Source organism: Leuciscus leuciscus (genome assembly GCF_965113295.1).
Source record: "Leuciscus leuciscus genome assembly, chromosome: 3".
NCBI lineage: Eukaryota > Metazoa > Chordata > Actinopteri > Cypriniformes > Leuciscidae > Leuciscus > Leuciscus leuciscus.
Window position 1 is genome coordinate 16,355,648 of NC_138727.1, and position 27,160 is coordinate 16,382,807.

Below are 27,160 nucleotides of genomic sequence, written 5' to 3' on the forward strand. Positions count from 1 at the left end.
CAAAACACACTGCCATTTAACCTAGTAATAAATCCAGAATTACTACTGACAAATCTTAACCAAAGACCTAAAAGAAAAACATTTTAATTTCAAGAAAAAAAACATTTTACATTTATTTGTGACGCACTTCTATCTTTGAGGATGTGATAAAATTAGTTTTAATACGATTTTGCAAACTTCTGGAGACGTCTTTTAGCAACTATGTCCCCAGAGGATAGTTAGAATGTTCCTCAAGTTAGAAACACACACAAAGGCATGGTGTGAGAGGGTTTCGTTCCAGAAAATTGTCCCCCGTTTTGTGTGTAAATGAGTGCGCAGGCCCAGCTGACACAACACTCAACTTTCTGAGATAACACAAGCCTTCTCTTCTTCCTCCATTCACTTTCACAAAGCCATCTAGTGGTGTAAAGAGCTACTCACTTTTCATACTTTTCATTCAAAGTTTATTAAGTTGAATCACAATGAATAGTCTTTGTATAAATGTTTTTTCCCCTCAGACATTATAATACTCTGCATAGGGCACAAACAGTTACCTTAAAACATGGTTAGGGAATATACTAATAAGCACCATTTAAAGATATCCAAACATTTAAACTCTTTAAATCTGACTTTCTTCTACAAGAAGATATTTTGAGAAATGTTTCAAGTGTTTTTTATAATCCATATAATGGAAGTCAATGGTAACCAAAACTGTTCGGTTACCAACATTCTTCAAAATATTGTATGTTCCGCAGCAGAAACTCATAAAGGTTTGGAACAACATGAGTAAATAATTACTTTTTTTGATAATTTCAAGTTCCTTTCAACATTAATATGGCAATATAAGGTGCCAAATGAATTTAAAGTCCCCTGTAGTCAATAATTTGATCAAACTAATCTTTGATCACCAAAATGGCATATTTAAAAAAATTATAATTATAATAATATTGTGAAATTTTTTTTTGTCATGCCTTCAAATAGCTTGTAACTATGTAACAAGTTATGTAAGTTATGTTGTTATGAAGCACATAACTATGCTTGCAATGTAACTCTACACCCGTGATTAATTAAGTATACAACGAACCATGAATATGCAAATGAGCCACGTCTTCACTCACTCATACAGGCTTGTCTACAAGTCAATGTATCAGAATGGTGATGCATTTTATGTATCGCTCTCTACAACCTCGGACACATTTATTAATATGATTAGCTTTTGGCTTGACTATGTTATCAAACAGCTAATAATGTGTTGCTTATGTTACACAAAACATGTTCCCGTTCACCATCTCAGAGTCAGACAGCTGCCTTCTCAAAAAATCAGCATCCTTACAAAAGCTTTGAACATTAAAGAAAGTCAGTGGAAAAAGGCATATAGTTCATCATAACATTGTAATATACATCATACATAATTCTTTTTATCTGAACAGAAAATTATACCAAGGTAGCAAGCCTCTCTTGAGACTCCCCTGCTTCGCAGCAGTAAATGATATGCTAAAGCCCACCCATACCTTGATGTGATTGGTTACAAGGTAATTTGTGACATAAGAAACTTTGAACCGTGTTTATGATACTGCAGTTTTAATGAGAAAATACTCAGCAATGGGGAGTAAATGACTTATGAATTTGCGCATGGTTTGTCTTAAAGCATATTAGAAACACCACATATACATGAACTACATTAAAAACTTGATTTTCATCAAGTATAAATGAAAGATATTTCTTTAGATAATTCAACTTGTTTTTTAGACAAAAATAATCTGGATAGCACATCCTGGCTCAATGCCAACACACTTTCCACAGCGACATTTATCACACTGTTCATTGCCACATGACTTTATTGACCTTGTATTTTGTGCATTTATACATGGAATAATACTGGTACCACGTAATCTTATTACACAACTATGAAAATCTGAAAAGTTCCCTGAACCTTGTGCCACTTCTTAATACAATACCGTTTTAAAAGGCAATCCACCAAACAGGTCCTTCATACTACAATTTTTTTTGTTGCTAGTTACAATGTAACTAGACTTTAGCTACAGCATGGCAGCTTCTAGCAGTGCTTGTCAGCAGTTTCCATTAAATATTATTTTCTGTTCATGGCACTAAAAGTTCCTTCTTTCCCTGTGTTGATCACTTGTTGGTAAGTGTTTGCTAATTTCAGCAGCAAAAGTATTTATAACCACAAGCTATCATTCTGAACACTGATCGTCATGGATATACTTTCGAGGCAGTCCAGTCAAAGTTCAATGTTCACGCTACGGTTCAGAGGCCAAACCAGCAGCAAATTCCACCAAAGTACGTGTAGGTCTTCCAGACATTCCTTTTCTCAGGTATGGGACTTCATCCTTATTGCTCATGACCCCGGCAATGTCGAGATGAGCCCAATGATCAGCTGTCACAAACTCTCTCAGAAAGGCTGCAGCGGTGCAGGCGCCACCTGAACTGTGAGGTCACAGACCAGTTCAGTGTCATGGCAACCAAAAACAAGCACGGTAAACACTACAGATTACAGATAACAAATACAGTGCTAATCATAAGCTTGGGATCGGGTAAGATTTTATAATGTTTTTGAAAGAAGTCTCTAATGCCTACCAAGGGTGCATTTTTTTGATAAAAAATTCAGTTATTTTGTGAAATATTATTACAGTTTTAATGTATAAATGTATTTTAAATTAATTTAATTTATTCCTGTGATGGCAAAGCGGAATTTTCAGCATCATTACTCCAGTCTTCAATCTGTAACATGATCCTTCAGAAATCATTCTAATACGCTGATTTGCTGCTCAAGAAAATATTTTGTTATTATAACAGTTGAAAATAGTTGTGCTACATATTTTTGTGGAACCCAAGTTCAAAAGAACAGTAATTATTTGAAATATATATATTTTTAAAGTCTCTTTTGATCAATTTAATGCATCCTTGCTGAATAAAACGATTAATTTCTTAATAACGCATGTAATAACGAAAATAATTTAATGGGTCATTTAATCCTATTGAAACAGGAAGTTGGGTCGGGACATATCGAAGAGGGTCATATGCGTGACCCTGGACCACAAAACCAGTCATAAGTCGCACGGGTATATTTGTGGCAATAGTCAACAAAACATTGTATGGGTCAAATTAAGCAAAGATCATGATCCATGAAGATATTTTGTAAATTTCCTACCTTAAATATATCAAAAATGTATTTTTGTGAGTGGATGCAGCAAAATTGCCAACAGATATGGACAACTTTAAAGGCGATTTTCTCAATATTTAATTTATTTTGCATCCTCAGATTCCAGATCGGCCAAATATTGTCCTATCCTAACATACCATACATCAATGGAAAGCTTATTTATTCAGCTCAATTTGATCTAAATTTTAAAAAGAATTACCCATAAGACTGGTTTTGTGGTCCAGGGTCACATATGGTCTGAGTATGTACTGCATTTGATAAGAATTTCTCGACCATTATAAATGAATTATATGCGCTATAAAGTATGTAAGTGTAATATGAATACAATATGGACATGCTTTATTTACCATGTCGGTAAACATTTGGATGTTTGGACTTTTTTTTAAATATCCAAAACCTTTAGTTCACATTACACCCCAGTAAAACCTTGATCTGCTACTTGCTATCGCTAGTCGATGGCCGGTGGAATTAGAGGGAGGAACATATGAAAAAGATTGAAACCGTGTGAATGAGCATTAATGAGTGTGCATGAGTGCATATGTACCGGCTGTATTTTCCAACGTTATTCAGATCTGCCAGGGCACTGTCTGTTATTTGTCTGGTGTAGTGCTGAAACAGTGGCATCCTCCACACCCTGTCACCAGTAACAATGCTTGCCTGGGAGGACACACAGATCACATTATAATATGAACATATAGCCTTACAAACTGAAAGAAATTATGGCAGTGATTATTGAAGTGTTATTCAAATCATTTTGACAATCACATTCGAGTGACAACGCGCATTACCTTATGCAGCCGCTCCCACAGCCAATCAGAGTTGGTAAAGGCTCCTGTAGCAGCCGAACCTAAGGCCACATCCATAGCACCTGCCAGATGAACAAAGACAGAGAGAAATCTTTAATACGATTACATGTGTACTTAAAAAAGCACAAATGTGAAGTGTCTGTACCTGTAAGTGTAGCCGCATTGATGATTGCTCTGGGCTTGAAACTATGAGCATAACACAGAGCATCAGCCAAAATCAGTCTGCCCTCTGCATCGGTGTTGTCAACCTACCAAAGAAATACATTTCTTGCTCAGCATTTCTTTGGACATTTGAGCAGAAACACCATCTAATGTAGGACCGTAAGGCTATTTGTTAAAAAAAAAAAATGAATAGGCTATTTATTACAGATAAAGTTTAAAAGAAATGCTCTTTGATGGTATTTCATTTGATAAAAGTTAATAAAAAAATAAAAAAAACTTTAAAACTATTTAATATAAACCTTTGTTTTCTATATAATAAGTGTCCACTACTTAAAAATAAAATCTTAACGACCCCAAAATGGTTTTTAAAGAAAAAAAAATGTATTCACCAAGGATGCATTAAAATGAACAAAAGTGACTGTAAACACTTGACTTACATTGTTACAAATATATATTAAAAAAATAATAATTGTATTAGCTTTTCATTAAAATATACATCATACAAACTCTGTTTTCAACATTGATAATAATAAATAAATAAAAATCTTGAGCACCAAATCAGCATATTAGATTGATTTCTGAAGGATCATTTCAAATTCTACTTTGAGTGGACAATACCTGAATGGTTTTGCCATTTTTGGCACGGACAACATCACCAGGTTTGTTTGCTTTTCCACTAGGCATGTTTTCACAGAGTGGTGCCAGACCTGAAACAGGGAAGATGAGATTTGTTTGTGTGTGAACAGTTATGAAAAAGCAGATGCTAAAGCACAGTGTCTCGTGCAGTGGACAGACCGATGATATTGATCGGGAGATTCAGAGCGGCTGCCGTCACAATAGCAGAACACACAGTGGCTGCTCCACCCATATCTGCTCTCATGGCATCCATGCCTGACGAGGGCTTCAGAGAGATTCCACCACTGGAAATGTATGGACACATAAATTGTGTGGGTGTTTAGACAGATGCTACTAATGTTTTCAGGTTCTGTCCAGGTGCAGTTACCTGTCAAAGGTGATTCCTTTTCCCACCAGCACAAGAGGAGGCTGTGCAGAGTCTGAAGTGCCTTTGTAATGCAGCTCGAGAAAGATGGGGGGCTCCTCTGACCCTTTAGACACACTGAGAAAAGCCCCCATTTGCTCACTCTCAATCCAAGACTGAGGCCTTAAAGAATGAGAGAGAAATATAAAATGCCTCAATTGTAGTCTTGAGTTTTCTTCCGGGAACATACACATCACAATGTCCCTCATTTAAATAATTCCTGCCCGAGGCATAATCAAAATAAAAAGGGCGAAGCCTCGTTGAGTTGCATTAGTAGTGTGTTGAGACTCGCATTTATTGTAAAGGGCGTGACATTTCTAAAACACGCTTGAAGCAACCTCACTCCCATCCGGGTCACGGCACAAATGTAACCGGTCCTACTCAACCTGCTCAGAGCGGGATTCAAACGGCGGTCTCCGGCATGGGAGGTGGGCACGCTAACAAGGATGCTAAAGACTGCAGCTGCTAGCGTCAGTCGCTAGCAGGCCTCTTGAGACCATGGGAGTGAGGTTTACACGCACAGCTCTTACTGGCCTATGACAGTTAAACATAGTTCCAATGAACATTCACAAACAGCTTCGCAAAGTTGTGTGCTACAAAAATAAATATTTGAAAATTAAGGTGTTTTTGAACATTGATGCATGAAAACATATCCTAGTAGACCCTAAAAATAAAACATACTATGTAAAAGGGCAAAATAGGTACCCTTAAATGAACTTTGACATCTACCTCTTGTAGACAGTGACTTTATGAGCAAAAGGTAACAGTTTCTGCTCTATAGTGTTTGCGAACACTGTGGGAGTGATGTGATTGGCTGGAGCTTCCATCAGCTGTCTGGCCAGGTTCTGCCCGTTCCCATACAGAACACCTTTCTTCCATGCTGAATCCACACTGCTAAGGAACAAGACAGAAATGAACTTACAAGAAAGAAGATAAAGTTTCAGATTTCTTAGTATGACTGTAAGGTGCACTCTGTGTGAGGCTTAAGCTTTATTACAAATCATGCAATAAATTTCCCAAGAAATGGAATAAATGAATCTGTTTGGTATACCTCCCATGTGGTTGGGTCGTGACACGGACCTTCTTCTTGCTCTTCAGCTCATCATACTCAAAAAGCCCGAGCACAGCGCCCTCTGCAGCTGACTGTCCGTCTCCACAAGTGTCCACCTCGACATGAGCTACCTCCAGATCCTGAAGCTGCCTGCAGCCCACTGTACAAACACAGGCAGACATATTAGGAACATTTTAAATAGTGCATTAAAAACCATGTTCTCACTTTACAACACATGTGTTGTGAAGATCTGAACACAAAAAAACATGCTGTGATCACAATATTAAGAAATTATAATTTCGTAACAAACTTAAGCCTATTTGGGACCATTTAAATATATGCATTGTGATTTTTTTTCATGACAATTAACCACTATATCCAAACATTTGATTGCTTCTTGTAATTCCGATTTCCTAAAGTATTAAAGGCAGTACAACAAATAATATCATGACGTATCATTTAATTGTAAAATATGTATTTATACCATTTATACATTCGATTTCAGTACCTAAAAATAAGGTTTTTTTTTTTTTGCAAAACTGGAGAGCAAAATGAGCAATCTTCAAAACGTATTCATTCTTAATTTTCATTAAGCCAAAATTATTCTTTTTCTTGTTATTTTGAGAGGAAATATTACTGAGACCATTCACCCAAACACATCAATGGCACTTACCTGACACAGCTGCACGAATGCTTTCCTTACAGTTGTCCCAGTTTTCGTTTCCACACACACCTGTGCCGCTTTTACCCAGGCCAACTACAACTACACTAGGGAAGTCCTTTAAAAGAAAAAGACTTGTGTAAGAATTGACTGATATATATTAATCTTGACATTACGCATCTGAAAAGGCAGCCAAAAACTTGTAGAAGTGAGTTCACACCTGATGTAAACCATAGAAAATCCGACTCTTCCCTTTCTTCAGAGGGGGTCCAGATCTAGAGCAGAGAGGGGGAAATGAGTGGGCATGTGAAATAATGGATCGTGCGGGAAAGCGAATGGACGGTCCAGTAAGAATGCAAAGATCAAATGAGTGACTTACATCGACAGCATTTCTGACAGTTTTCCTGAGACGGTCCTGTCAAATGCCGCTGCAGCCTCCGTGAAATGGACCCCGTCATTGTCTAACTGTTTCTCATACACGCCTAGAACTAAACCCTGAATAAACCCATTCACACACACAACAATAAAAACAAAACAAATCTCTTGTTAGTGACCTCCATACACAAAGAGACATTTAGCTGACAAGCCAAGTTATGAAACTTACTTTTCTTGTGCTGGAGGTGATATTAGAGTCCGAAAACAGTCTACAGTTGTGTTTTCGGATTGCAGTAAGCAACACCCTTCTGAATGGTATCAACATCGTCTCTAAATGGATAAAAAATGACTCAACCGTGATTCAAGAGGTAACGTTAATTCTTAGAAAGCTTTACACGTGACATTGGAAGGTTGAGAATCGCGCATAGTCGCAGCTAATGACGTCAACAAAAGACGACGTTTTATTACAAAATATAAAGGGACTATCATAGATGCACTATCTATGGAAGCTTGTTGTCGCCACTAAATATAAAATAAAATAAAAACCGTTTACATTAAGTTAGTTTACATCTCGCAAATCAGACTCTCTCTTTTTTTTTCAGAACTATGAGATATAAACTCGCAATTCTGAGAATATTTTTTTTTCCTCAGAATTGCGAGATATAAACTCCAGATTGAGGGGAAAAAATGCAGAATTGTAATTTAAAAAGTCGGCGTTGTTGGGAAACATCTGTATAAGGGAGACATAATCAATAATAAATTATCAAAGAGCACAGTTAAAATGTAAAAAAAAAAAAAAAAAAAAAAAATTTCTGTGACACTGAAAGGCAAAACCAATAATTAGATCTTATCAAAAATTGCATTTTATTCCACTTTATTGAACCTTTTAAATATAGGTAATGTCAAAGACAATGCTGACAAAGGGTATCAAAGGTGCCACTGAAATAAAATAATGTAATGCAAACAGTCCATGTAAAGGATAAGTATTTGCATTAGTATAGCTTTGCAAAGCCCCTGTACTGCGCGTATTCCTTGCACATTATTTTGCAAGTGAACTAAAGAGGCCCGTGTGCGCTTATGGCGTAGACTACTGCGCATGTCTTTGACTGCGCGTAGGCCTGGCTTTAAATGTTTTCATTCTGTTCGCAACCGATATCGCTCTCTTGTCGCCGCCGATCGAAGGTAAAAGAAAAAGAAAAGAGGTACGAAGTCTAAACTCCGAATGTATATAGCGTTTCGAGCTCGAACTTAACTTGCACTTTGCAAGTGTGCTGATTTTGCGGTGATCAGGACTCAGGAGGAGCTTCCGTTCCGCCTCGCGTGCCATTAGGCCCGCTGACCCACATTCGCGAGACCGCTTGAGGAAGTGCGCGTATGAAATTCAGCATTGCATTTTTACACTACATTATTATTAAACCGTGATTATACATCGCAGCGATGCATTGTGATCCCCGGACCGAAGGAGCTTAGATCTGACCAGGCACCTGTGTGGATGTGCGAGTGTGTTTTTCGGTAGGTAATTACCATATATACTTATGTTGTTGATAAAGGCGATAGTTCTGTTGTGCAGGAAAACCCAGACATAGTATAAGATTTTTTTTTTTTTAAGTCCTAAAAAGTAGCACTATCTCTTAAAGTGTATATCACTGTTTATACACTGACGTGCCATTTTATTTTTCAACATGCACTCATGGTTTCGTTTGGATGTTTTCTCACAACGTCAGTGTCCTTGTTATGAAGGTTTGAGTGTTGTAAATGAATGATTGGCATGTTTACAGTAACTGCTTTTGCTGTTGCAATTTACATGTAATTATTGGGTTGAACTGGAATGATGAGCAGAATGTTAGAGGGTTGAGATGCATGATGAATGCTTTAAATGCACTTCATTAGAGGCTTTTAAATTATGTAATAAACTGTGACTTTTGAATTAGCAAGTGAAAATGTACTAATAAGTATGATTATATTCTCTCTGACATGTATTTATGTTGAGTAAGCAGTCATATGACCTCCAGTGCCATGTCCATCAATTAACCTTTCACCTCTGAGTGACCAAACAGATTCACAGAAAGAAACAGTAGGCTATTAAACTAAACTGTTCATCTGTCATTCAGTTATCTTCTGTTTTGTGTGTCTGCTGCAGACTTTCACATTGGCAGGCCCTTTTCTTCAATGTCTTCCCAATGTGTCAGGGTGTTTTTAATCCCAGACTGATCCATGAGACGGCGTTATCATGAGTTCCAGAGACAGGTAAAGCAGAAACAGTATTCACTTACGTACACTACCTTTCAAAAGTTTGGACTTTTGAAAGACCTTTGAAAGAAGTCTCTAATCACCAAGGCTGTATTTATGTGCTCCGCACAGTGAAAACAGTAATACAAACCCAAACTTTTGAACAGTAGCGTACTTCTTCAAAAATAATTCTGACTAGTACAACAGAAAATATGTTTGTATTTTTATTTGTATAAATTCATGTACGCATATGTTGACATCCTGCTTATTAAAATGTAGTATTTTAACACGTATTATTCACACTTGAATTTTCAGTGTCCCACGTTCTGCGCTTATATTTTAAAGAAAGTACAGTATGTTTGGCTTGACTTTAATTTGTATTCTTGAGTCCGTCCTCAAATTAAGTCTATTTTTAGTCTATTCTCTCCATTTTATAAAATATACATCTGTGGAGTGCAGTGGTGTTCTGAAATTATTTTATAGTATTTTTACATTAAATATGTAATTATCTATCTATCTATCTGTCTATCTATCTAGTTTTAAGAATTTTTCACATCTATTCCAAAATAATATCTAAAAGCACTAACAATTTAAATAATGTTTTATTTGTGAACAAATGTTCTTTTTAATAGTAACCTTATTTTCTTATTATCAGTCATCAAGCTCGGTAAACACCGGTTACAGACACGAAAATGTACCTTTAATTCCACCAAGCTGATTGCTCACTAAAAAAAACCCCACAGTCAACATGTTTTCAGGCCGTTTCAGTTTTGAAAGCGGTGATATCTAAGTGGCTGAGTTGTTTACTTTTTAACTAGTCTTCATGCAGACCGATTTGTGAACACGCACGAAAACAAGAGGTGGTTTTTATCGCAAGAACCAATCATATCCAATCACATCACGATGGAGGCATTGTCAAAACTCACTAGGCTCAGGGGAGGCACGAGAGACTCGGACTCCTGCTGTAACTTAACCTGCTTTGTGTTTTTATTTTTGTAATATGGATTATTTTGTCATTAGAGAAAATATGAGTCTCCCTTATAGTCTCCCTTGCCTCCTTGGAGGAAACGTCCCTGATAGACATGTAATTGATTTACAAAAAAAAAATTGTTTTCTATCAGACACAGAATAAATGTGTTTATTTTCCCTGTTTTAGGGATGATGGTAGTGTTTTTGATGGGCTGATGGATGATGATGAGAAAGATAAGGCGAAACGGTGAGTTTAATTGCAGATTTAGATTGTTCTTCTGTTTTATAACATGAAATATTATCATAATGGGAAATGTGTATAAACATCATGTACATCAAATAGTTGTCATGTTGATGGACTACTACTAAGCACTACTAAGTTGTTAACAACCACATGCTTAACCAACACAAAATAGGTGTCGTTTTAAAGCTTAGAAGCGTGGCTTTACAGTGAAGATAGGGGAAATGACCTTCACTAAACAAGTGCTTTTAAATTTGCTGATATTAGAAGTGCTCTTATTTTCGTAGTGAAAAAATAATCTGTAAAATCATAGTAGCCTACATAACAGATAGACTTGTCATATATCTTTGAAAAGGTCCCAACTAGCAGAATACAAGAAGCATATTTGTTTCAGTTAGAGGCCAAACTATACCAAGTATTTGTTTGCAAAATCGCCACGACGCACGTGTAAATATATGATGCTTTTTCGCCATTTTTTTGCTTTCGTTTGTAACTTTGTGAAATATTAGTAAACCATAGTAGATTGCATATCTCTTTTTTGGGCAGGGGGTTTTGAATGAGCCCGAACACAACATAAGACAATGCGGAGATCACAGAGTGACATGACTTGTTTCTTTGCTAAAGCTATAGGACTTCCAGGATCCGACCGCATCGGGATCAGGACGCAGTGTATTCCTGGTTGATGATCATCATCTCATTACTTGTTACTTATTCTATGTACTTTTATTGTGGTGTTACACAAGTAAATAGGTCTTATGTTCAGTAAAAATCACTTGTTTGGAGGGTTTTTGGGACCTTTGGTTAATTATGTTTAGAAATAAATGTCTAGCCTACTTAATCCATTGCATGGCTTGAAGACATGAATACGTAACTACGGCGCGCTCCCTTCATTTTTCCTCATGTGTCTGCTGTGCATGAGCCGCAGGCACCTCAAAACCACGCACTCTAATGACGACCTTGCTTAATCGATTGTCGATTAATTATCATCCCTAGTCTGAAGTGAATAATTTTTTACTGGGTTGGGTTCTTAACCATTTTGCAGCCTTGTCTTATGCTTTGTTGCTTTATTATCTTTTTTTATATCTCTACTGTCACAGAGTTTCGAGAAATAAGTCGGAGAAGAAAAGGCGAGACCAGTTCAATGTCCTCATTAAAGAACTTGGCACCATGTTGCCTGGAATCACACGCAAGATGGACAAATCTACAATATTGCAGAAAAGCATAGACTACCTGTGCAAGCAAAAAGGTGAGGCAAAAAATAATAATTCAAGTTCTAGACAACAACAGGGGGATTTGTTGTTTGCAGTGCTCTGGAATAATTACAGATCTGCGTTATTGTTTTGCCATGCGCACTACAGATGTATGTGTGATTGGGTAAAGTGTTCAACTGCTGCCAAAAACAACAACTAGAAAATAGACAAATGCATAATGTCATGTGATTTACATGTGGAATGCTTTAATCATCACATTTCATAATTAATTTATCACAGCTATAATTGTAATCTTCATTAATAATCATGCAATTCTACTACCATACTATTCATGCATTTTCTGAAGAATGTTTGTTGTGAGCTTTATGCAAATGTTCCGTATGCATGGAATACTTGGTGACCTACCAAAATGCCAAAAGGGTGCAGTATAAAACAGATCATACTGCACAGAATCCCATAATGCTGTATGCTTAACCTTCCATTCTAGATTCACAGTTATATCACCACTGAATTTTAAGAGCTTCCACACTTAAGTTTAATATCCTTTTTCATTTTTGTGATAGCTGGACTTTACTCGTGAATAAAATATGCGGTGTAACAAGGTCCTGTGACAACAAAGCTGCATACTACTGTAGTGTTTTCTGCACCACTGCTAAATCTACTGTGCAAAAACAAAGGATTATATTCAATGCAAATTTGACAAAAAGGCATACTGTAGGAAGCGCTGTACTTTTTATTATTATTATTTAGTACATAATATTTAGTTTGCTAAAGCTATTTTGCTATACTAGTATACCACTCAGAACTGTAATGTACTACACTGTAATACACTACCTTTAGAAATTTTGGGATCAGTGAGTAAAAAAAAAAAAATTTAATAATACTTTTATTCAGCAAGGGTGCATTACATTTATCAATTTAATGCATTCAATACATTTATAATTTTACAAAAGATTTTTATTTCAAATATGCTGTTCTTTTGAAACAAAGCACCCTGAAAGAAACTCCATGTTTCCACAAAAACTGTTTTCAACAGAATTTTTTTTAAGCAGCAAATCAGCATATTAAAATATTAGAATGATTTCTGAAGGATTGTGTAACTGAAAAATTGATTAATGGCTGCTGAAAATGTATCTTTGCCATTGTAATAATATTTAGCTATATTACTGTTTTACTGTATTTTTCATTGATATAATGCAACCTTGGTGAGAAGAAATTTCATAAAAAAACATTTTAAAAAATTATTTCAGACCCAAATCTTTTTAAAGGTTGCGTAGTCTCTAATCAACTTAGACGTACAGATCCCTAGGAAAACTGGTTACAAGGAAGTGTTTGTGTTCACATACAGAAAATGCTGCACAATCTGAGTCGAGTGAGATCAAGCAGGATTGGAAACCCCCATTTCTTAGCAATGAGGAGTTTACACAGCTGATGCTTGAGGTGAGACCCCGCTTTGGGCAAAATGTGTGTTTGTGTTTCTCCTTTGTTTCGTCCTGTTGTGAAAGATAGTTCCACTAATAGAATATGAGTGCATCCTCATTGATGTTTAAAGGACAAGTTCGGTATTTTAGACTTAAAGCCCTGTTTTCAGATAGTTTCTGATGAAATACAATGGTTATGATTGAAATTTGGACAAATGCTGCTGGCCCGAGAATTTTCGGTTTCTGTGGTAGCACAATGGTTGCATTGGTGCACTGGAACAATCCTTCCTAAAACGCATTAAACTTTCGTTTACAAAGACGTGAAACTCACCGAGTGGTCACGGGTGTTCACTGATATGCTCACACAAAAATCGCTCCAGGTTTTATATCGTAGTTTTTGTCCAACTCCATTGACTTGTATTGGATGAAAAACTACGATAAAACCTGTTGGAATGCATCTTTTGCAGCAATGTTTGTGTGAGCATATCAGTGAAACACCCCTGACCACTTGGTGAGTTTCACGTCTTTGTAAACGAAAGTTGAATGCGTTTTAGGAAGGATTGTTCCAGTGCACCTATGCAACCATTGTGGAGGTGGTGGGGTGCTACCACAGAAACCAAAAATTCTCGGGCCAGCAGCATTTGTCCAAATTTCAATCTTAACCATTGAATTTCATCAGAAACGATCTGAAAACAGGGCTTTAAGTGTAAAATACCGAACTTGGCCTTTAATGTTTATAATTTTTCATACATCACTTCTAGATTCAATTTGTAGTTTAGGTTTGGAGCTGTCTAAAGTAGTTTGCTTTTTGTTTGTTTTTAAGGCGCTGGATGGATTTTTCCTTGTGATGCTGACAGACGGCAACATAATTTACGTCTCTGAAAGCGTAACCTCTCTGCTTGAGCATCTGCCTGTAAGTGAGAGAGTATGTGTGTGTTTAGTTGTGTGAAGTCTATTTAAATATTGTCCTGGAATTGTTCTATTTATTTATTTTTTTTTATTTTTATTTTTATTTTTTTTATCAGTCATATGTTCATATATAATCGTATTTGTTTCAGTCGGACCTTGTGGATCAGAACCTTTTGAACTTTCTTCCAATGGGGGAGCATGAAGAAGTGTATAAAGCGCTGGCCTCACACCCAGACATTGAGAAACTCAACTCTGATTACCACAAGTGTGAGTGACCAACCTCAATCACTTCCAGATGTCTGTTCTGCTGTGGTATTTTATCAAAAAAACTGTGCAAATGTTTGCTGCCTCTACCTATTTTCACTGTAACTCAGTGATCTCAATTTAGATTGTCATGCACCTAAAGCGTTTTTTGGTTTGTTTGTTTTTCTTAGCCAAGAACCAGATGGAGTTTTGTTGTCACATCCTCAGAGGATCTGTGGATCCCACGAAACCACCTGTATATGAATATGTCAAGTTTATTGGCAACTTTAAGTCACTTGCCAACAGTGAGTGTTTGTTTTTCCTCTTGATCTAGACTCACTGAATACGAAACCATATGTTAACTGCATTCATTACTGCCCACCACACATGTTTGTACTAACAATCTCCACTTTATTCCTCTTCTATTCTTCTTTATTCTCAGTGCCTAATGCAACCCGGAATGGCCTTGAGGGGGTTTTGCAGCGTTCTTTGCAGCCGGCCTTCGATGATCCAGTCTGTTTTATTGCTACTGTGAGGCTCGCCAAACCCCAATTCATCAAAGTAAGCAGATAATCAATCAGAAAATCCAGAGAAAAAGTAGATCTGAAAGCAAATAACCATAGTCATTCATCATAATAAGGTATTACTTAATATTAGTATTAACACACTTATATTGACACAATTGATTGTGTACAGGAGATGTGCATGGTGGAGGAGCCCTATGAGGAATTCACATCTAGACACAGTCTGGAGTGGAAATTCCTCCTATTAGATCACAGGTTTTCACACTTACTCACAATATCACTTTCTCCGTGTTTGTAACTCATCGTCCAGTTTTTTCTTCAATGAGGTCTGTGTGTGTCCTTGTGTTACAGAGCACCACCTATCATTGGCTATATGCCGTTTGAGGTGTTGGGAACGTCAGGCTATGACTATTATCATGTAGACGACCTGCATTCGCTGGCCAAATGCCATGAGCATTGTGAGTATAACATGCACAAAAGTACATTTGAGACTTTCATTAGGTACCGTATTCTTCATGTCTTTCTCTTTATTTGTCTGCTTGCAGTAATGCAGTTTGGAAAAGGGAAATCGTGCTATTATCGCTTTTTAACTAAAGGGCAGCAATGGATTTGGCTCCAGACTAACTACTACATAACTTATCACCAGTGGAATTCACGACCAGAGTTCATTGTGTGCACGCACACTGTTGTGAGGTACGCAGAGGCACATAAATGTCTACACCATCCAATCAGATACCCACATACCCCTTTTCCACCAGAATTGTTTGCGTTCTGGAGCCAGAGCTTGTTCTCAGCCAGGCAAACTGGAGCCTGTTGCAAACCAGCCATGTGTTTCCACAGACTTGAGGAACGGATGGTGACGTAATGCACATATGTGTTGTTCACCTGACTATAACCAGTCTAAAATCAAACATTGTGCATTAAGGTGTTTATGCAGGCATTTTGGCACTTCTGTTTTGCTGTTCACAGGACCGGCAGTGATTCTAGCATACCGGCAGCTCGCATAAACTCCTGGTACTCGTGTGTCCTTTTTGGTGATATATTGAAACTGAAACCGTTGAGTCATTCGCACACTCGCACGAACAGTTTTATATATTTAGATAAAAAGAGCAATGTTGTGCAATATTATTACACTGCTCAATGAGACTGCCATAGACAGCGACAGCATTTTTCCGCTACTCAGCTCTGTTCAAGATCAGCAAGTTTTTGGGGCTGGAGTTGAAACTCTTTTCTTTTTCTACACTCTTTTCTGCAGTTCTGCTCTTATTTTCAGTTTTTTTTGTCTATAGTTATGCCGAGGTGCGAGCGGAGCGGAGAAGAGAGATGGGTATAGAGGAGTCTCCTCCTGAGCTGACTGGAGACAAGGTAAGATGCTTGAGACAGAAACCTCTCTGAAATAGTCCACTAATGTGGTATAATGGACATGCTGTTAAATGGCTTATCTTAGGCAGATTGTGATTAAGTATTTTCCACAACATTAATGAAAATGGCCAGGTCATTAATCATTGTGAGGTTATCGCATTGGCGGTTAACTGTGGCTGCTTCTTGAATGATTAACATTCATGTGCGTCTCATTTGCAATAAATTATATTATAAAAAGAAATCTTTATTATATATCCTATTTTTCAAAAGTTTTAATTAAATTGAAGTTTTATTCATTTATTTATCAGCAAGCATGCATTAAATTGATCAAAAGTGAAGTCAGTTATTTGTTCTTTTGAACATTGTATCCATCAAAGAAGCACAACTGTTTTCAACATTGATGATAATAATAAAAGTTTGAGCATCAAATCAGCATATTAGGATGATTTCTGGCACATCATGTGACTGAAGACTGGAATAATGGCTGCTGAAAATTTAGCCTGGTCATCACAGGAGTATTTTTGGTAGCATTTTGAACTAAGTATATACAAACAAAAAAAAACCAGTCATTTTAAATTAATAATATTTCACAGTATTACTGTTTTAACTGTATTTTGATCAAATGAATGCCACCTGGGTGAGCATAAGAGACTTTCAAACACATAAATATATAAGTATTTATATTTTAGTCTAAATTTTCCTCTCTCTCTCTGCATCTGTCTCAGATTTCTGGCTGTGAATCGCAGTTGAACACCTCCAGTCTGAAGGAGGTGCTGGAGCGTTTCAGTAACAGCCGCACACCCTCCACCTCCTCGAGGAGCTCCCGCAAGTCCTCACACACTGCAGTCTCTGACAACACCTGCACCTGTAAGCATTAAAACTAGGGCTTGGCATTAACTATTTTTTGCTCACCAGCCACTGTGACTAGTGGTTTTCCAAAATTAATAGCCATTTGGCATTTTCATTGGCCACAATTTTGTAGTTGGGAAATTACATTTTATATGATTAAAGTTGACTGTGGCATGCTAAAATGTACTTGAGCTAGATTTACAACCCTTTTAAATGTAAATGACCACTGTACACACACCTCCTTCACTCTACAGATCCCCTTTATCAAAGAATCCCATAGACTTGCATTGGCTGTGATACTAATGCTGTCCTATTGAGGGGGGCACAGAATAAGAAATCTTTGTCCACTCTTTTGCTCTCTTGTTTCCATCAGTTAAAATTATAATTAAATGCGTACCCCAAGCGCTCCACAAAGTAATGTTTGTTTATAGCCTACTCAATATTGATCTGGTGATTGCACGTTTAAACAGTTTATTATACACCTAAGTAATCACTGTTCTAAACTAATGCGCTGCTACATTGTAGCACACACACACACACAAACACAAACATACAGACAGTAGCTTGCACGTCATGTACAGATCCATACTCGCACAGAAACTTATTGTCAATGCTGTCCTGTGATTTACAGTATCAATAAAATAGATGAGAAACAAAAGTTATAGCATTTCTTTCTGTTTTTGAAGTAATGAAAACCCACAGCTTCACTGTTAGTAGAGAAAAGCTGCGCAGACAGGTAGGATTGATTCACACACGCAGTCGCTCTCACACTAATGCATTCAAATAAATGTAATCTCACTGTGCTGCTTTAACTGAATCTGATTTAGGACAAGCAGAAATCTGTTAGAAATATAACGAACTATAGACATTTATCTGATGAAAATTAGCTGTTATGTCAGAGCAATATCGCTCTGACATATGCCGCAGCTGTGCTTCAGGTGATGCGAGTTCGAGTCCCGGTTCAAGGTTCAGGCTTCTCAAGTTCGTTCACAAATTTTAGCCTCTAGTTATTTCAGATGCCTTTTGAGAAGACTACAATTGAAATGTATTTAAAATTCAACCCGTTAAAGTGGCCAGTGGGCGTGACTGTTACACGTCACTGCTGAAATCCACTCGCGTTTGGTGTTAAGTCAGTCAAGCCCTGATTAAAACCAAAAGTGTGCTGTTCTATTGGGTTTTCCTGATTTTGTGCCGGTTTGAAAGCGTTCGTATCTGTTTGATTTCCTCAGCAACTCCCTCCAAGCTACAGACTGATGTGAGCACTCCACCCCAGCCCGCTGTTGATATGACACCCCAACGTCGTTCCTCTTTCAGCACACAGGTGAGACTTGCCTCTTCATCAGCATCAAAGTATTTAATTATCTTACAAAACACTTCTAACTTAACCTTAATTACTCACCAGCTATGAGCATATCTTATTTGTTTTGACAGTCCATGAGTTCTCAGAACACCAATCAAACTGGATCTTCGGTCCAAATCAGCCAACATCAACCACAACAACCTCAACCACAGCAGCAGGTTCAACCTAATGCCCTGGTGAGAATTGTTTTTTGTTCAGCAGTTTCAGCTTAATGCCCTGGTGAAAATTTTAGAAAGAGATCAGATAAGCCACAATTAAACTCTTTGACACTTACGTACAATCACACCGGTGAGAATAGAACGTTCAGTGCATCACGTGATCAACTGCTAAATTAAAATGTGTTTTCACACTTTTTGGACGCGCTCAGCATTTGTCACACATCACAATTTTCAACCACATGATGTTTATTTTAGGTTTCAGACATTTAAATGCACATCATTTCTTGCAAAAAATACATTTAAAGTTTGTGAAATACACTATTGAAACGGCAATAATAATCCTTTCAATTGTAATTTTGATGATTTGTTTTATTCACATCAGATACACATTGTGTAGATAACTATATACATTTTGGTGGCTATATACAGTGGCGGTGGTAGTGGCGCAGTGGATAAGACACATGCCTTTGGTGTGAGAGACCCGGGTTCGAATCCACTGTGAGACACCAATGTGTCCCTGAGCAAGACACTTAACCCCTAGTTGCTCCAGAGGCGTGCGACCTCTGACATATATAGCAATTGTTAGTCGCTTTGGATTAAAAGCGTCAGCTAAATGAATAAATGTAAATGTAAATGTAAATTTTGAAAAATCATTTTAAAAAAATGTTTGAAGACACATCTTTTTCATCAGCACCTGACCAATTAATACTAGCACTTACCTTGCCCATTCTATACTATTTGTTTTTTTCTAATAAAAAAACAAAAAACTTGCTGTGTACTGTGCTAGACTAACTGAGACTTGTTACAGCATTTGTATACTCTTGTATCTTGTTGGTCTGATTGCTTCCATTGTTCTCCTCCTAAATGATTAAATGTAATGTAACTATAAAGTTTACTCTATTGTTTTCCCACTTCACCAGCAACTTAATTTCATGTATTTCGGGAGAAGTGGATGAATTTACGTGATGTAAAACTAACAGATCCTATTCTCTGAATTGCGGCGCCCATCACGCATTATAAATCAACTAACATGATCATCATAACGTTGTTGTTTTTTTAAACGACAAAACGCATTCACATATTTGAGAATCGGAATATCAGATAGTTCATGATATAGTTAACAAGTTAAGTTATATACAAGTGAATATTTTGAATAAAAAAGGAAAAACGAAATTAAAGCAATACATTTGTCACACAGCGCTATTGTGTCTGGCGGTGTGTCACGTGACAAGCATGATGCATCGTCATGGAAAGAATAAGGTGATGCGTTCTAAAATAACAGTCGCCTTAAACTCATGGTGGGGGCTCAGCTAGAATACTTTTTTTTCAATGACACCATAATGTTTATCTTTCTGTGCTTTCTGAATGTAGTTCTCTGCGCAGTTGAATGCGATGCAGCACCTAAAGGATCAACTGGAGCAGAGGACACGCATGATAGAGGCCAACATTCAGAAACAGCAGGAGGAACTGAGACAGATTCATGAGCAGCTGCAGAGAGTGCAGGGTCCGGGCACTCAGGTACACACGCAGAATTGTGTGAATGTTCGTATTGACCGTTTTGTTGTCATGGTAACAGAAGCATGTGATTCAAATGATGTCTTTCAGATGATATTGCAGCAGTCGGGTGGTGGACTCAGCGTACAGTTGCCTCAAGTTGGAGGGGCACAGACTAACATTTTAGGGGTTGGGGCACAGACTGGGGTCATAGCTATACAGGGGCAAAATGTGACGAGTACAGCACACAGTGGGACTGTTCCACAGCAACAAGCACTTCCACAGCAACAGGCTCCTCGTTCCCTTCAGCAGAATCTACAGGGTTCTTCTGTTACACAGGTGAGTTTGTCTTTTTTTAGTTAGTGGTGTAAATGTTTGCTCTGGAAATGATTTGAATATGATTCTTTGTTAAAAGATTCAATGTATGATGATGATCTGAATTGTGGTCACAATTCAGTGTTTCAGATTCGGTCAATTCATATATTTTTAATATATATTATATATGTACACTACCATTTAAAAGTTTAGGGTCTGTAATATTGTTTTGTGTGTGTTTTTGAAGTAAGTTTCTTATGCTCACCAAAGCTGCATTTATTTTATAAAAAAATAATAAAAGCCGTAATGTTGTGAAATATTTTTACAATTTAAAAGAACTGTTTTCTGTTTCTATCTGTCACATGATCCTTCAGAAATCGAGCTAATATGATGATTTGGTGCTCAAGAAACATCTTATCAATGTTAAAAATAGTTCTGCTGCTTAATATTAGGATTTTTATTAAATTTTTTTACTGTCACTTTTGATCAAATTAATGCATCTTTGATAAAACAAAACAAATCTTACTGACCCCCAACTTTTGAATGGTAGTTTATATATACACACACACACACACACACACACACACACACACACATATATATATATATATATATATATATATATATATATATAATATAATATATGATTTAACGCAGCTTTATAAATGTAAGATATATATCGCCAATCACAATTAGTTATTAAAAAAGATTGATTTACAGTTGTTAACACTCCTACATTGACTGTATAGACAGTATCTTTAGCTGTGTATTACCTAGAAGTTTTTAAAAAGCCCATTAACAATGACATAATGTCTCGTCTTCCACTTCATGTGGTGACATCATCTAAATAGATGACTTCATTTTTCTGTCTCTCATTCTTTTTCTCAGCGTGGTCCTGTATATAATACCATGATGATCAGCCAGCCTGCCAATGCCAATGTTGTGCAGATACCCAGCAATCTGGCTTCAAAAATCAATCAGGGCAATGCAATAAACCGGTACAGTACATGTCTTTTTACTTTCTAAAATATATGCTTATTCTCATTATTAATAATACAACTAATATTAATTATTTCTTTCTTTGCCTGACCCTGTCACTCTCAGGTTTCCTTCTGGGCAGCAGTTGGTCACCAAGATTGTGACAGCTCCAATGGCGTGTAATGCTGTCATGGTACCCACAACAATGTTTATGGGTCAGGTGGTGACGGCTTACAGCCCGTTTCCACAGCAACAAGGTCAGACACAGACCATAGCACTGCAGACTCAGTCAGCTGCGCCTGCAGAACAACAGGCTCAATCTACCACATTACAAACAAGTCAACAGCAGGGGGCGACGCAGCAGCCAACAAAACAGCAGCAACCATTTTTACAGGTAACAAAGCATGCACATAGTTTCATTTTGAATCTTTTCAGAACTTGATTCAGCAGATAGATAGATAGATAGATAGATAGATAGATAGATAGATAGATAGATAGATAGATAGATAGATAGATAGATAGATAGATAGATAGATAGATAGATAGATGAAATATTAATTTAAAAAAACTAATATTGTTAAATATTATGACAATTTATAATAACTTTTCAATTTTAATATACTTTGAAATGTAATTTATTCCTTTGATCAAAGCTGAATTTTCAGCATCATTACTCCAGTCTTCAGTGTCACATGATCCTTTAGAAATCATTATAATTGTATATATTATAATGATTGTTTATCATCAATGTTGATGATTTTTGGGGGGATTCTTTGATGAATAGAAAGTTGAAAAGAACAGCATTTATTTGAAGTAGGATCTTTTTTTAACTTTATAAATGTCTTTTTCTGTAACTTTTGATAAATTGATTTCATCCTTGATGAATAAAAGTATTGATTTCTTTTATTTCCCCCAAAAAATAAAATAAAAATTCTTACTAACCCCAAACTTTTCAACAGTAGTGTTTAATGTTATAAAAGCTTTCTATTTCAGATAAATGCTGTCTTTTGAACTTTCTATTCATCAAAGAATCCTGAAATAAAGTAAATAAATAACTGTTTTCAACATTGATAATAATGAGAAATGTTTCTTGAGCATCAAATCATCATATTACTGTAGAATGATTTCTGAAGAATCATGTGACTGAAAACTGGAGTAATGATGATGATGATAAATTCAGCTTTGATCACAGGAGTAAATACACTTTACTATATATTCGCATAGAAAACAGCTGTTTTAAATTGTAATAATATTTCACATTTTGGTCATTCAAGTTTTAATCAAGTAAATGCAGCCTTGGTTGGCAGAAGAGACTTTTATATAAATATATGTATGAATATATAAATAATATTATAGAGAACCACTGATCTGAACAAGCGGTTCATATAGAAACCATGTAAACCACTTCCATCCATTTTTTGTTTTTGTTTATTTCAGTCGCATGTGAAACATTTCATTCGACTTTAATTTTTAAATAAGTGTTTGACGGATATCTAATTTTCTTCTGTGTATTTGTCAGAACACACGCCTTCTCCATGGCAACCAGTCTACACAACTGATCCTGCAGGCTTTCCCTATTCAGCAGCAAGGCACATTTACTCCATCACAGCAACAGCAGCAACTGAAACCACACACTCAAAAACAGCAGAAAACAACCCCTTCTCACCAGACTGACAGCACTAGTGCCCAGTCTCAGTAACATGGATAAACACAACGGCCAATCAGATGGAGGAGCCTGCTCGCATCATCTCTTCTGGATGTTTATTGGTGCTGAACTCTTTTGAAAGCTCGATGACAAAACGGCCCTTCCTGGCAGCGTCTGAAATGCTTTTCAGACAAGGAACTCCCTCAACGTGGCAGCTGCGAGGAACACAACACCACCAGATGGACGCTGTGGCAACCATGCAGAATGTCTCACCAGACCAACAGGTGGTTGCCAAACTCATTATTTATTTCAACAACAGAAAGTATAGGATTGCTAGCCTTTGCATCGCCAAACAGCAAACCTTGTTCTCAGGCTTTCATTGTAAACAGCCCAAAGAACTGTTGTCTATCTGTACAGTCTCTGTACCATACAGTGTAAATACACAACCGTAAAGAAACAAAGCAAGATATTGAATATTTTATATGCTGCATGAAGTGTAAACTTTCATTTGTACTTCCAGTTTTGTTTTTTAAAGTATTACTTTAATTTTAACGTTTTTATATAATGCATATAGTGATGCTTTCTACTTTTAACCCTTTCCTTACAGTAGTCTCTTCACGTATAGTTAGGGTTCATAATAGATTGTCCTTGAGGTTTTTAGAGGCACTAGAATTGTTTTAGAATTTTGGAGGGGGGGAATTATTATACCCCATGTCTCTGACATACAAAAAAAAGCCCAGTTTCAGTTTATTTCTAATTATCAAAGACATTTGATGCAGAAGAAATTTGACAGTTTTTAAGTGCCAAATTTTATTTAGTTTGTTTAAAAAAAAAAAAAAAACGACTTCCAGTTTTTGAATGTTAATTGGCTTTTTAGCTGAGTCATAGTAGTCCACTAAAAAGTTTTTGTGCACCTTTTCCCCGTTACATATAGCACTTGTTGTGTTTATACACACTAAAATAGTCCATCCTTCTAGTAATTGTGACCTAATGGTTTAGTTTTTGTGTGCATGGATGGTACTTGTATTTTTTCAGAGAATAACACGCCATAAATAAGCTTTCAAATCCTCTTTCATAAATGTTCTCCCTTATGGCTTTGGGAACTATGCAAGAAGCCACATCCAAGGCAGAGCATTTCTAAATGTGTTAATGAGGATGGTCCGGAATACTGTGGACCCATTCCCATTTTCAGGAAAATAATTGTTATATTGTCCTCTTCCTCGTTTTATTTCCAAAGTTGTAATTTAAACCGAAGCAGGGTTATCGTGCAGCTGTAGAGTCTTAAAGTTAAGTGATCTTCCTTTTAACTGCTTGAATGTTTGTGTGTGTGTGTGTGTGTGTGTGAGAGAGAGAGAGAGAATTTAAAGTGCAGGCTATTATATCAATAACAGTTTGTGACTCTTCCAGTATCGCTGTGTGGGTTTCTACAGTGTGTATTAACCCCAGCGATGACCAATCAGTTCTTGCGTTGCAGTATCTCAGTATTCTAGATGTTTCCCCATTTTAGCTATATACCTCAGAAATGGATTTATATAAGAAGTATTCAAAGCAATTTTATTTTCATATGGCAAAAGAAATTCATGTTAAACAGTATTGCTGTGTATAGACCGGTAACACTGTTAGACAACTAGTTAGAGCTGAAAGGTATATGGAAACTGAACAGATTGTGATATTGTTGACTTCTGGAATTCCAAAAGTGGAGATACCCCTAAAGTACATGTCCACTTTCCTCTAATTTGTCCTATTTTCTTTCATAGTTGTGTTGTGCGTTTCATTTTGTTGGGCACTGAAACCCCCAAGTGTGTTTGTTGTTACTGTTGGAACCGATGTTTCATTGTGTGTACAATCATAAATTACCCCCAAAAAAGCTACCGACAGGTTGAAAAGATAATTGAATAGGACTTTAGATGCCATTCCTGGATATTTCAACCGTCTGTATCCAAAATTAACTTTTATTTTTTACAGTTTGTATTCCTGTATGCAACCAAAAGAATGTGTGCTTCCAGAATATGATGGTTATTGGTTGTAGCCCCAGAAATTTGATTAGTGCTTCTGATTTCTGAGTAGAAAATCAGTGAGTTGAGTGAATGATAAAATAATAAATCATCAAGGGAGTAATTGTAAAAGTCTTAAGATGTTACCATAACCTTTTTATTATTATTATTATTTTGTTCATACTGAATTGCTGTGCACCAAAACCACGTTACCAGGTCATATCACCTTCAATGTGATTGAATTTGTTGGAATTGTCCTCTGTTGGTTTACCAAAAAAAAAGAAAGAGAATTTTCCCTCCACAATATTAAATCTTGAAATAAAGCAAACAATGTTATTCACATTGTCTATGTAGATCTCTTCAAGATTTGTTTTAAGTGACATTTATACTGCAAAATGCGGTACCAAATGGAATTGCCAAAATAATGACCCTTTGCAAACAGGTTTTTTGAATACTCCTATTGTCTGTCATTGGTCAGACAAACAGATAGTCCCACCCCAAACTCGCACCATTGGATTAGCTGCTCCAAATGATGTGTATCCAATTAATGTATTTTAACATCAACCGTAACTTTTAAGGAATTGCACACATTTTCTGTATTTTAAAAATACACAATTCATGCAGTGGCTCCTTTTCATTTTCATTTATTCCGTATAAAAACATTACATCATTCCTTACAGCTCTTTTATTTCTGACATAACATTCTACAAGTTGAAAAAATAGCTTCACACATCAGATATTTACAAAGTCAAATCTCATAGCAATTCAAGTTATTTGTCACAGTCAACCTTCAAAAACATTGAATTTGATTCTTTTTTTTAAACCAACATCCCATCCTTCGAACTTGGTTTAGTTGGCTGAATAATTTAGCATAAACCTTGGATCTACTGGAATAATTAGCAATGAGTAGATATCTGATATGCTTCTCATCATGCTTCGAGAACAAAAACTTATGGTTTACTCCAGATACTGCAGCCAAATTAGCCACTTTTGAAGAATAGAACCCAGTCAGTTATTACAACAAACAATGTACATTTCAAATATGATTCTCAGTTTAACACTGCAACCAATTTTATTTATATATGCACATATTCAACAGCTTAAACGTTCAATTCCAAAAAAAAAAAAGTAAACATCCTAGTTTTCTTTTCATCGTTAATAAATATGACAATTTTAGTTAGAGAGGAATCTCATAGATACTATATAGCATTACAAATCGATAATGCATTCTAATACTCACCTGAGAGTAATGACATGCTGAAAACAGTATGCATGAACGAGAACCTCCATTCGTTGGTATTAAGTGCTTCAGATAGAGACACATTAAACAAGATTCACTTTGGGTTTAACATCTTTACCACTTACCCACCTTACTGTTACTTGCACTAAGACATGATCGCAGTTGTTCACCCAGTCAAACACAAAGATAAAAGAATACACGACACGACATCATCACAGAGACACTCACTACACGATGATGTCATTAGTAGAGCTGGTTATTTATCTGGTGAGGTAACATTAGGTTCTATATCTAAATGCTTGCCCGGCCATGGTAGCTGCTCATGCACTCAGAATACTATAATCAATACAATAAAATGGAGCCCAGCTGCATTTAGAAAAAATATGTTATATGGCTGGACATGCTGTGTCTTGAGTAATTTGAAATATAATGGAAGACAAGGCTAATGGAGTTGCACTGAGCCAGCAGAGAGCAGGTAATCTTAGGAGATGCCCTTAAATGCCACAAAGTCAGTATTTAAATGGAGGTTAAGGCTTTTAGGTCAAACCCATTGAGAAAATGATTTTGAGGCAAAAAAAAAACGTGATGTCATTTATATGCTCTGATGTTCCAGAAAAACTTCATTTGTTGCCTGCAAAAGGGGTTGAGTTGAGGAGGCCGTTGAGCTGCCCACAGAACTCAGCCGTTGTGCCCTCTGCAGGTCTGGAGGAACAAACGCCTCACAGCTGCCACTAGTGCTGAGATTCAAGTAATCCTGCAAG

At 36.6% G+C, this 27,160-nt stretch overlaps 3 protein-coding genes across 9 annotated transcripts in view; 1 reads left to right on the top strand and 2 right to left on the bottom strand.

Annotated features, from left to right (window-relative positions):
- Positions 1-663: 663 nt before the first annotated feature.
- Positions 664-7,695, bottom strand: lap3 (leucine aminopeptidase 3). The gene is made up of 13 exons (XM_082165560.1): positions 7,487-7,695; positions 7,262-7,377; positions 7,103-7,157; positions 6,895-7,000; positions 6,222-6,381; positions 5,900-6,064; positions 5,135-5,293; positions 4,927-5,051; positions 4,750-4,838; positions 4,115-4,217; positions 3,952-4,031; positions 3,708-3,820; positions 664-2,427 (listed from the first exon to the last, which is right to left on the bottom strand). The coding sequence occupies exons 1-13, from the start codon at positions 7,580-7,582 to the stop codon at positions 2,241-2,243; spliced, it is 1,554 nt and encodes a 517-aa protein (XP_082021686.1). The 5' UTR covers positions 7,583-7,695; the 3' UTR covers positions 664-2,240.
- A 646-nt stretch (positions 7,696-8,341) lies between these two features.
- Positions 8,342-25,499, top strand: clockb (clock circadian regulator b). Of its 3 annotated transcripts, none has more exons than XM_082165527.1 (21): positions 8,342-8,769; positions 9,398-9,504; positions 10,643-10,702; positions 11,794-11,942; positions 13,256-13,347; positions 14,152-14,241; positions 14,387-14,504; positions 14,672-14,785; positions 14,923-15,041; positions 15,177-15,259; positions 15,356-15,462; positions 15,550-15,697; positions 16,294-16,369; positions 17,092-17,233; positions 18,445-18,536; positions 18,647-18,751; positions 20,105-20,251; positions 20,339-20,566; positions 21,431-21,540; positions 21,647-21,914; positions 23,040-25,499. In XM_082165527.1, the coding sequence occupies exons 2-21, from the start codon at positions 9,488-9,490 to the stop codon at positions 23,217-23,219; spliced, it is 2,445 nt and encodes an 814-aa protein (XP_082021653.1). In that variant the 5' UTR covers positions 8,342-8,769; positions 9,398-9,487; the 3' UTR covers positions 23,220-25,499. The 3 variants fall into 3 exon arrangements, with proteins under 3 accessions (XP_082021653.1, XP_082021654.1, XP_082021655.1); XM_082165528.1 differs by having other exon boundaries at positions 20,117-20,251; XM_082165529.1 differs by lacking the exon at positions 10,643-10,702.
- Positions 23,994-27,160, bottom strand: part of kitb (KIT proto-oncogene, receptor tyrosine kinase b) — a 44,868-nt gene continuing 41,701 nt past the window's right edge. For all 5 annotated transcript variants that reach the window (XM_082165525.1, XM_082165523.1, XM_082165526.1 and 2 more), the window contains one exon: positions 23,994-27,153. In XM_082165525.1, the coding sequence (XP_082021651.1) occupies positions 26,992-27,153 (162 nt within the window). In that variant the 3' untranslated portion in view covers positions 23,994-26,991. The remainder of the gene's footprint in view (positions 27,154-27,160) is intronic.